This window comes from Drosophila kikkawai, chromosome 3R, assembly GCF_030179895.1.
Source record: "Drosophila kikkawai strain 14028-0561.14 chromosome 3R, DkikHiC1v2, whole genome shotgun sequence".
Classification (NCBI taxonomy): Eukaryota; Metazoa; Arthropoda; class Insecta; order Diptera; family Drosophilidae; genus Drosophila; species Drosophila kikkawai.
In genome coordinates this window covers 24,532,692-24,544,567 of record NC_091731.1, presented here as the reverse complement: position 1 = coordinate 24,544,567, position 11,876 = coordinate 24,532,692, and the positions used below count along the sequence as shown (strand labels likewise).

The following is an 11,876-nucleotide window of genomic DNA, read 5'->3' as shown; positions in this document are numbered from 1 at the left end:
ATTTTCCGCTCACTTGAATGTAAAATTACATCATATTTTGTTTTCGTTCTTTCAGCTCCTGATGCGGCTGCTGCTTGCCACTTGTACTAGTCTGAAAATTGCTGTGTGAAAATACTTCTGGTGGAACATTTGAAGACAGCTGGCCACAGAGGAGAGGAGGGACGAGCAGGTTCACGGTTGCCTTTTTAAAGTAGTTGAATCACCTGAGCGAAGAGTCGAGGCAAACCATCTTAATTGCAAGTGCTGTTCATAAATTTAAAATTTATTTACTTGTTCTTCTAGTATGATAGAGAAAAATGAAATAAATTAATAATGTTATGTTTAGTTTGAACCGTATGAAAAAAATTTTGACGAGTAAACTATCTACAAACTGCAGTGAAATAATTCCATAAATGCTTCATAAAAAATGTTTTTTTGTTTGAACTGAAAGAAGCTTTTCTCACTGAAAATACCTAACTGGGCCAATCATTGAATGCCCTGAATAGTTGCAAATTGAACGGATGCCTTTCGACCCGGCATAGAGTTTAAGCCAAGTTCTATTCATACAAAATATTAGTTAACTATTTGTTCAAAATGTTTGCATACCGCGGGCATGAATAGGTTTTTCCCAGCTGCTAACCGCTGCAGAAAAAGTTCCCTATTTGTTGGCCGTTTTGGTTGCAATGTGGTAACCACAATGTACGTGAAGTGGCGATGGGACACAGCGTGCTGGCCAAATGCTCATATGCGAGTTGTTTATGTTGTCGTTTTGTTTTTTGGTCGTTTTGTTGGCCGCGCAATTCGCCAAATGTTCAGTTGGTGTTGCTGCCACCGCCGCGCTGCCACTGCCGCATAAATTGTTGCCGCTTTTGAGTTTAAGCCAACAGTTTGTTCGCTGGTCAGCCAGCACTTTCGCCCTTTCCTCCCGCCGAAATCCGACCTTTAGTTAATTGCTGTTGCCGCTGCAACATGATTGCACTTATTGGTCAGCAGCATAATCAAATGTGTAACTTTTTCGGGGCAAGTTGCAGCCGCATGAAAGTTTAATTAGAAATCTCGCATGTGCGGTGCTCACAGGGCGTATGCGTAATGCAGTAAGGGTGAACTGAATTTAACCCATAAAGAATTTGTGTGTGTAGTAGAATGATTTTCAACTATAGTTCATATGGGAAATGAATTTCGCAAAATAAGAAAACCAAAATCGACGAATAATACTATTAATTATGACATAATAATTGAACTAATATATGTAATTTAAATTCTCTGTTTTCCCCCAAACAAGGGTTAATGCAAAACTAATTTTAGCTCATAATTAGGCCACTTGCAAGTCGACAGTCTCTCCTCCCCGTAATCAGGCTTTTTCTTCAACTCTGGCTCATTAAAAATAGCAGCAACAACGGGCTAAAACAAACAGCCAAACAAACCTTTCACCTTCACACAGCTGCTGCTGGGAGCATATTTTATATAATTTCTTGGACCGACGCAAATGCAAGGCAATGCAGCTCAAGTCGCTGGCGTTAACTTAATTTCCCTGCGCGTATAATTGCAGGCTCTGACGAGTTGTTGGCGAAACTTTTGTTGGCTTAATTGAGGGCATCATTATTTGGCTAACAAGAACGGGCAGCAAGGCGAACTATCCCCAATTATAAGTCAAATGAAAGTTGACCCCTTGTCGAAATGAATACTTCTTGGGATTCACACCCCAAACCATGTATGTGTACCTTTCTATACAGGCCCAGCGAATGCCTTTCGGGTTTAACGTTTCATTTAATATTTAGCCAAATTTACTCGGTCCCATAAATCAATGCCAAACAACAGGCCGGGGGCTCCCTTATGAATACTCAAGTGTCTCGCCGAGCAACAAATGGGACAAATTTCCATTTCAAGCCAATGCCGCATAAATGGCACATAATTTACGATACGAGCAACAGAGAAGCAGCAACAGCAACAGCAGCGGCGGCGGTGGCAGAAGCAGCTAACCAAACATGCAGCTAACTATCCAAAAAGCTGGTAACAATATTAGTTAGCATGAGCGGCAACAGCAACAAAAGCAACCGAAATACACTGAGAGGAAAATTTGAAATTTAAATGAGTAAATAATCTTTAAATTAGAACAAGGCTTTGCTGAAACATTAACCAATATTTCAACAGCTGAGTTTCCGGAGAAAGCCTTACATTTGGACACGGCTAGATAGATTTGTAAGGTGAGGTTTTACAAGATCTTAAAAGCCCGAATGGGTATAAAAATATCTATCTTGAAGTAGCGATCGTTAAGTTCCTCTGGTAAAACTCAAAATAAACCCAAAAAAGGACTAAAAGGGATACTATTTATTTCTAGTGTAGTGGCACCATCGGTCGGAATCAGAGAGTAAACTTTACATTTGTGTTGCCTGTTGTTGGGAATACCCGCACCCGAACTGGCCGGCGTCAATGTGTGAAGTAATTAATTACAAAGCAACTGATGTGTATCTGTGTGGGTGGCCGCCTGCGAGTGTGTGCGTGTGCCTTGGGTTTCGGATTATGATGCATGATCGTATATGTTGCTCCACTCTCGAAACCCAAAACCCACACGCACACGCACACTCCGGAGCAGATAGGTAATGCCGTACAAGTACACACCTGGTCCCCTTTCCTTTTTGGATTTCAAGTGGGCAAAAATTGATTTGATTTACACCTGTGAGGTGAGAAAACGCAGCGGATGTCCAGGCTCAGATGCATTTTGGTAATTGCACAAAGCAACGAAAGATTTGAGCCTGACAGATTGAGATGGGGTGTATACTAAGAACCAGATTTCTGTTTTTAATATAATAACTATTTCCTTCCCTTATTTAATTATTTCCTTTTTGCTTAATTCTAGAAAAATACTTTTAATTATACTCCCATAATTAAGATGTAAAATGTAAAGCTTGGAACATTATGTCTCGTTATAATCATAGATTATGGACGTTTCTTGTGTGCTTGTGGGCTTCCATTTCCCCCATAAAATTCATATGTCATTACTATACCCATGTAAATTCCAGACGCACCATAATTCCGTTTCCTTAGAGCTAAGGCCCCGAAATCCGGAGCCAAGGGTATTCCTCATTAGCACGGCAACTTTAGGCGTTGTCTGCCATCGGGGGCTAATTGTCCCGGCGACTTTCTATGGGCAATTCGATTTAAAATTGCGGCTCGGGAGCTTCAAGGATATATTTATGAATCCCAAACACGTGATGGGCGCAAAAGTACGGGCCGCGAGGGTGCCAGCTATTTAGGTGGGGGTGCATTTAAATTAATCACAGTAAAAGCGAATTGCCCAAAACAATGTAATATCCCGTGCAAGGTCCTTTGGGGAACGGAAATCTGTAAACCGTGACGAGACCGAAACCAGAGCCTGTCACTGTGTCTGTGAGAGTGTTTGGGTGTGTGTGTGCGTGGGTATTCCTCTGTTTGTGTGCGTGCGGTTGCTCAAATTAAAACAAAGTGTCGTGCGTTTGATGAAAATGTAACGCATTTTGCTTAGCCACCCAGCGTCGCACATAAATGCTAATTGGCTTAAATGTATGCGTGTGTGTGTGTGTGGATGTCTGCCTGTCTGGGTGCTTTTGTCCTTCTGCGGGTGTGTGTATATTTTCGGCATGTGACCCCCTCTTCCCCATCAGCTTTGGCGGGGAAACGTTTTTCTACCAGCCAGGTGTTCAAACTTAAACATTTTATAGTTCGGTTAATTGTCAAAGCCGTGGCAAAAGGCAGCCAAAAGTAAAAGGGTGCGCCAAACATTTGATGACTCAATTATTCGATGGTTTTTGTGGTCGAGCTGGTGGTTAATCTGTTGGGGGATCCGGCGGGGAAGGATGTTGGGTTGGGGTGCGGTGGTACTCAGAGGGAAATGCTCCTTTCGCAAGTCCTATCCTTCATAACTAAACAAACTAAAGGATTTTTGAGTAAGTGTATCTTATAATTCCCAACGAGTTCAAGCCTTTTGGGGTAAGTTAATGGTTATTCATTTAACCTTTGATATGTTAAAATATCAAGGACTACATGATGATCCTTTTCTTATATAATTAATTAAACCTATTGATTTTCGTGTGTTTTGTCCTAACTTACTACCATACTATTTCTCAGTGTAATTCCCTTCATTGTTCCATATAAAGTCGGAATCGTTTAGGCATCTGTCGCTTTGATTAGCATGACCTCTACGTGATTTCAGCCCCCTCAAAAAACTGAGACTAGCTGGTAAAAAAAAGGAAAGAAAATAGGTGGAGGCAAGCTTAAACGTAAAGCGCTGAAGAGAATTGAAAACAAGTGAAATAAAGTGATTGGCCATAACATTCGCGCGTACGCGTGCACTTTCCATTCTACAAGCTTGGCTTTTCCATTTCCTTTCGCATTTCTTGAGTCGTCTGTGCCTCTGCCTTTGTGTGCCCACAATTCTATGCTATTTTTATGTTTATCTGCCTTCACTCCATTACGACTTTATGCTCTTTAGCAGACAATCAACATTGTTGCCGCCGCTGCCGCCGGCACCCGGAACACCCCCAGAACATCACGACCCACCGACACCCCACCCGGGGGTGGCTATAAGAGTGCCGTTTTTCTGGGCGGACAATGCCCGTGCGAAAAATGCAAATTGCGAGTGACGGAGTGGCGGATTGGCGGAATGAAGTGAATGGGCACCGAATGACTGAATGAATGAATGAATGAGTGATTGTTGCCGTGAGCCAGACATTTAAAGGAATTTGCGCTGCTCCGCTTTGATAAATAGCAACCGCTTGGCCTAGCCTCGATTTGGACTCCCTCATATGCCATAATTTATGCAAATTAATTTATAAAAAAAAAAGAATATGTACAGTCGGTGCCAAATGGGAGGGGCAAGTGCAAAATTGTTCGCGGCAAGTACATAAATATAGTGCGCCTTAAAGTATGGCTCATTTATATGGCTTTATGCTTTATGCGTAATTTCAGGCGCTGACATTTATGATGTATGGCCAAGGACAGCAGAGTTCAAATAAATAGTAATGCTTGAGCATCAAAATACCAGAATATGATTATAAAAAAATAAATTTAATAAAAACCCTATGATAGCTTAAATTTTTATCATTTTAATAGGCTAAGGCCTATATAGTTATATTATATTCTTCAGAACATATCCTATTTTTTTAAACGTACCTGTCCGTTTATGAGCACGCAGTGGAGTTGCCATGACGGCTGACGAATGACTGGCTGCCCTGTGGCCTGTAACTGGAAGTCAGCCTCAAAGTCAGACAGGCTGGCATTCGCTTACCTGTCTGAAATCCGTCATGTGAATTTGCTTAGACTTTCTGGGCATCTAGTGAGCGATCACGTTAAATTCAATCTGTGTAAGGTAAAACCTTTGAACCATTGCAAAAATTCCATTGGCAAGAGTCTCAAAAAATATTCTTTAATCGACTTCAAAATGCCCGAAAAACCCCCTGCGAAGTCACCGCCAAAGTCGCCACAGAAATCGCCACCGAAGCCCCTGACCAGCATCACCAAACCGTCCACATTCGGGACTCCTAATCCCAGAGGCCCCAAGCCATCAGGCGCTGGAACGAATCGTCCTCCTCTGGCCAATCAACATGATAGGGTGAGATATGTCAACGGTAGCTAGTCCTTATGTCAGCAGTTCCTAATTTGATATTATTTTGTCAACTAGTTATTTCATATTTAAAATTTTAATTTTTAAAATCTATATTTATTGTAATGAAAATAAAATTTTATTAAGGTTAAAAGGTTCCTTTCATACATAAGATCATTTAATTTGTGGTTTATACCATCGATACAGTTGACAAAATATAATACCAAATCGATTCAGATAAATTTAGTAAATTTATTTTAATTTCTACAGATTTGGAAGATTATGAAAATGTAATTACGGAAACGATTTTAAGGTAGTGTGTGGAAAATATATTTGTACTTACCAAAATCAAACTTAATAATTCTTAACATTTAGGATGGCTCAAGACAACTCTTCGAACTTTTAAACAAAACATAATTTATAATTCAAAATGTGTTTTGAATAAACTAACGACGGCGCTGAATAAAGCGAAAAAGTCCCACAACATTATGAAAACTCTTATAATTCTGCGGTTAGCTGACTGGAAGTTGAGGAAAGCGCAGGCGCTGGCTCTCAAGAGAAAATAGGGAAATTTCAATGGCAGGGTTATTTTCTCTTTCAATCTGATGGCTTATCTCGTTGTGCCTGAAGGTGGCTTTGAGTTACAAAAATGAAACTAAATAAGTACTATTTTAATTTATTAAGCTTACATATTTCATTTAATTTTACTCTCTTTAAATTTATGGATTTTTTTTAATACAAAAATTAGGACATATGTACATATATATATATTTTTTTTATTTTTAATTTTGTAAACAATTTTAAAATCTCACGGGGGAATTTTAGAATAAAGGTTGAAATAAGATTGCAAGTTTAGGCAATAAATTTAAGCTTTCCCTGCTAATTATATCGTGATAAATGACTTTTATTTGTATGTTATAAATTTATACATATAATATTCTTTAACAAACCCTGTTAATTTAGGAAATAAACAGAATTATGTACCAAATAATTCATCAAATATTAGCAGAACGATTCTACTTAGTTATAAATGTTCAGGAAACTGGATAAGTTTTCCATTAAAACCCTCAATCAATTTTATATGTCAGAAAATATGCACCTCCAGGACCTTACCTTCAGCGTGTAACGGAATGCAAAACAGCTTGGGATAGGCCTACTTATCCAGTTCTCAATGCAATTTAAACCAAAACAAACTCAAACTGCCGAGCCTCTCTTCGCCGAGGTCGTTTCATTTTTACTTTCATTCGGCAATTGAGTGGAAACGATGTTTTGGGCCACGACGAGCCAGAGACGAGCGCAAAAATCCCCGAGCTGGCGTATCGACCGAGGAGCAAAGGACTTTTTGGTGCTCGGGAACGTTTTTGCCAGTGGCGCGGCTCAGTTTCGTATTCGTGTCGGAACGTGGCGCTACGGTCTTCTGCTCAAGGATACGCGAGCCATCCGCTTCAGGAGCAAACGCGGCGCGTGGAACCCAACGGAAAATAAGAAAAACACAGCTGAAGGCTCGAGAGTTTTCCTGTGTGTGCGAGTGTGTGAGTGCCGCAGTCTCTGTGCGAGTAGATCCTGGCCGGGGGTCCTGTGCCGTTTTTTTGGCCGTTTAATTTTATTAGCGGCCGCGCACAGAAATACAATAAATGAAAAATTAAATATTAATTTAATTTTGCATACGAATCGGGCGGCAAACGCGGCCATTTCGCTGATTGAAATGTTAAATAGATATTAAAAATTAATGGTTATATTTCGGCAACATACAATCCCGACTGAATCGCCGTATAACACATTGGCATCTTGGCCAACTCCACCACCGACGACGACGACGACGACGGCCGGGTGTGCGTGTATATGACTTTATTAAAAATTGTAAATCCCCCCTTGCGCGTCGTGTTCCTGCCCATTGTTTGTGGACCCACGTAAAGACATTTCGCAGACCGCTTCAGATTTCCCACTCGTTTGTTGTTGCACTTATCGCGATTACGGAGCACGGAAAGCCAGCTACTTGAACTGCAGCTGCATCTATAGCTACAACCACAACAGTCCTCGAGAAGTGCGTATCAAAAAGCAAAAAAAAATAAGTATTTGGCCCAGGAAAAATAATATACACAGCGAGAACAATGTTCACATGAATAAGGGTTAAATAAAAGTAAAGATAGGGTACAACATCAAGCAAAACGAAAAGGAAATTTTTACTTTATTCTTGTCCTATTTAATTTAGAACTTGACTTTAATTTATTTAATGCAATTTATTTATTTATTTTTGTTGTTGTGTACATGTGACAAATCCCGGCTTAAGCGAGCGGTAGCGGCTTTAATTAATATCACGTACTCGCCATGAGCACCGCCTCGGGTAATCTTTAATGTTTATCGCCTTGTAGTCGATAAAAATGGCTGTTGGGGGCCGCATATATTATATTCATGAAAATTGTTCTGCTTCCTGCACTTAATTGCATTTAACTGGCAATTAATTGCTTTGAGCCAAGCCAACTCTCGCTTGGGAAATTACGTAGCCAGAAACAAGGGTCTTGTGGAGTTGTTACCTCCAGAAATAAAGGCACTCGTATAAATAAAAATTCTATTCCCTCATCTTTGATAAACTTATACATCTATGCAAAAATTTTAAACAAAAGGTCAAAGCTATATGGGGAACAATGAACAATTCTTTCTGTTGATAAACTTACAGTGAATACAGTAAAACTGTCCACAAAGTATTATAAAATGCAAACAGTATTCAGAAAACTATATTCATTAAAGAACCAAATCATAAACTAAAATATAATCTGATAATCGCATTATTAATATGAATATTTAATAGGTATTTTATATTGTTATAGTTTCACTGTATACCAACCGAACAGAATATATTCGAGGGGAACAAACAAAAGCAGATAGCAAAATTGTATATGAACAATTTGTAAATGCTGTATAGATATTGAAATATTATTTGCAAAGGAAAATTCCTGCTTTTGAACAAACGGAGATATGATGAAGAAATTCCAGATTTGTTCAAGCATTTGACCAAAATTTATGGCACGACTCTAAAGCAGAGTGGTTCAAGCCAGTTAGTCCATGCATAAAAGCTCCTTACAACAAGCCAAAGAGTATGCCAAAAATCCAGGCCTAAACTCAGCCGCACAGATAGGCCAAAAGAGCGAGCGACAGAAGGACCGGAAGACAGACAATCGGGCAAGTGGGCTTATTTCTAAGGGCAGGCTGGAATGCTGCTGGCAGCCAGGCCATGGCAAGCATTTTGGCCAGACAGCGGGGCTATGCACTCACCTAACATATCTGCTGCAGGATCACGTTTTGCAATATTTATGCATGTCCCTGCCAACAGGAGATGTGCACTCATCGCTTGGAGTTAGAGTTTTTAAATAAAAAAAAAAAGGCTGGAGTGTGTGTACAGAAGCACTCTGACATTGGCCAAAAGTAACACTCCAGTCTCAAGTGGGCCAAAGCGATGCACATCCGAAAATTACATTTAAAATTATTTAATTTGGCAGAGGGTTAGGGCAACATACAAAAACGAATATAAACACACATTTACAGGGAAAACAGAAGCCAGGCGACAGATGGCATAACAACAAAAAATTAACAAAATAAAAACAAAGATAACAAAACAAGAGCCAGAAAATATGCACAAAATGGATTTAAGTTAACCCAATAAGTATCTTAAGCATTTGATACAAAAATTAAAAGAAGGAACCACAATAAGCCTCTATTAAATGTAGGAAACTTAACAAAGTTGGATTATTTATAAGGCTTTGTTTGTTTCACAAAATAAGTTCTATTCGATACATATTTCAGATAAAAGTGTTGTGCCGTAGGATTATTATTTGAAAGCTGGGAATTATTTATTAAAATATTCAAGTTGGATAATTTTAATCTCTGTAAGGATATGGTAGTGTGGCTTAGAGTTTTCTACAAATGTATATATTTTTAAACATCTTTTTTAGTCCCTTGTGAACTGTGGCATCGATGATAAATAATGGGTTAAAAACGAAATGGCTAAGCAGGATATTTCAACGCCCACTTCTCGTTGCCTTGTTTGCTCGAGCCCAACATTTTTGACAGAAGCTCGCAGCAAGCTGAACATGTGGAGCAGCTGCGGAAAAAGATTGATCCCACGCAGCCTCACAGATGGGAGGAGGAGGAGAAGGGACCGAAACGAAACGAAACGAAAGCCATTCCATTCCCTTGGTCCTTGACTCTTTCTGTGAACTATTGCAGTGACCGAGAACGTTTGTTTTGCTTACTCCCCGGTTGTTGCTTGCTTACAGCTGTCCGAATTTATTACGGCCAAAACAAATCGGTGAACTTTCTATGCCAACTTGCAGCAGCAACTTTCACGTGTTTCTCGCCGAGTGCTGGTATTTCCGCATTTCCCTGTGCATTCTCTCCCGGCTTCGTGTTGGCCTTTTGTCATAAAGCTTAACACATAAAAATGTTATTGTCCGATGTGGAGTTGTGTGGCTTATGCTGATTTGTGTTGACCCAGTAAGCTGGCACTACCAATGGCAGGGGGAAAAGAAAAGAGGGAAATCAGAAGTAAGTTTTATGGTTGTAAGGCTGATTTAGGACTCCCAGGCGAAGGCTTTAAAGTCTCGAGCGGGACGGAGGGAAGTGATGTGGGTCAGACGTTGCATATCAGTGTCCAAATTATTGGGCTGCTCATAAAACCCAGGGTTACAGAGCGGGATAATGAAGGTGCGCCGATAAATTTAGTCCAACAAATTCCGTTCTGTTGAGCTACGGGAATTTCAACTAAGATGAGGTACCTGCTTGAATTTCTAGAACTGTAAGGAAATACTCTTTAAAATCTACCTTAAAACTACTTCTGGGTAAACTATAAACACCACCTTTACTTATTTAAGGCCAAGAGAATTAATAACTTCAACAATAAACAAACGGCTGACGTAATAGCGGCACTTAACCCTTATCGAGTCCAAAGTTAACCAGTAATTGCGGCACTTGAACAGTTAACTCCCAATAAGCTCGGTGAAAGCGTTTTAAGACCTCCGCTCTCATCGGGAATTACACTTCATTTGCCTAACCAAACCGACGCCCAGGCTCCCGCCGAGAGTTTGCGCAAAGTTTTAACTCTTATCTGTTGTCTATCAGGAAATTTTATGCGATTTTGTTTACCTATTTTAATGAGAACCGAAAAATGCTCGCACAATGGCGGCGATGAGCGAAAGGAGGCACGGCAGCTGGTGGCCAAAGTCCTGGCAAAAACCAGGTCAAAGCAAACACAACGAAAACAGAGCGAAAGGACGAAAATTTATGCAAAACTCAAAAAACACAAAACAAACCGGGAGAAACCGAAAAAAAAAAAACGCACGAAAAGGACGTTGCAAGAAGCCATGTCCGAAATGAAACTGCGAATGTATGTGTCGTGTGTTTTCTCTGTGTGCGTGTGTGTGTGAGTGCCACAAGTGTGCAGCATGTGTGTGTTCGTAGGTGTGTAGAAATGGCGTGGATTGTATCAAATTTAAATGCACAACAGTGAAATAATGAATTCTTTTGTTTGTATTTGCATCTGTGCCTGTTGTTGATGAGCGCGTTGGTAGAACCGAAATACCAAACACAAAACACAGAAAGAGCCAAGCCTAACCGAACCGAAAAATAAAACAATGAAAAACAGAAGAACAGAAGAACATACACGTCATAGCAACACAGAGAAAAATTAAGTGATTTACCAAAGTTCATCTCTTATGGCCTATCGAGGTTTTCTTATTATTTATAAAAATAATATAGATATCGTTTTTAATATATAAAACGTTAAGGAGATTACAGAGTAGGTATTCTCTTATGACAATTGGAAATTCGTTTATTTATTTAGTTAGTTTAGAAACTTTTATTACACAAAATGCAGAAAATTGTGTGGAATCTCTAGTGTCATAAATAAATATTATCCTAGTTCAATTGTATATCTTAGACACACAACCAACTGAATGCCAAAACATAGTGTTATTTTATATAGATTTTCCCTCTTAAACTACATCTTTAAATTTTGGATATGCCTCATTTATTATTTAATTAACATATAAGACACCTCAGTTATTTGTAAAACCTCCGATTAAACCTCATTAAATGTCTTGCTCTCTGTGTACCACATAAAACTTTGTGTTGCTGTAGCAAATATATTTACAGTTGCGGAGATGAAAAGGCCAGATGGAAATTTAGCTTATATGGAAATTAATGTGGGTACAGTGAAAAGTTTTTGCTCCTCCTGCACGTTTTCGGCAAGGGGAAAATTTACTCAGTCAACAGTTGGTGAAAAAAGTGGTTGGACTACGAAAGAGTGTTGCCCTTTCCACACTTT

The 11,876-nt window shown here is 39.5% G+C and overlaps 1 protein-coding gene across 1 annotated transcript; it reads left to right on the top strand.

Annotated features, from left to right (window-relative positions):
• The first annotated feature begins 5,241 nt into the window (after window positions 1-5,241).
• LOC108070674 (uncharacterized) lies at window positions 5,242-6,041 on the top strand. Its single transcript, XM_070287249.1, has 3 exons — window positions 5,242-5,566; window positions 5,828-5,870; window positions 5,933-6,041. The coding sequence occupies exons 1-2, from the start codon at window positions 5,396-5,398 to the stop codon at window positions 5,849-5,851; spliced, it is 195 nt and encodes a 64-aa protein (XP_070143350.1). The 5' UTR covers window positions 5,242-5,395; the 3' UTR covers window positions 5,852-5,870; window positions 5,933-6,041.
• The last annotated feature ends 5,835 nt before the right edge of the window (window positions 6,042-11,876 follow it).

Excerpts from the sequence above, each read along its gene's own strand:
- LOC108070674 (XM_070287249.1), top strand. The coding sequence starts at position 5,396 with ATGCCCGAAAAACCCCCTGCGAAGTCACCGCCAAAGTCGCCACAGAAA. Across the intron at positions 5,567-5,827 it reads TGGCCAATCAACATGATAGG|ATTTGGAAGATTATGAAAAT; the intron begins GTGAGATATGTC and ends TAATTTCTACAG.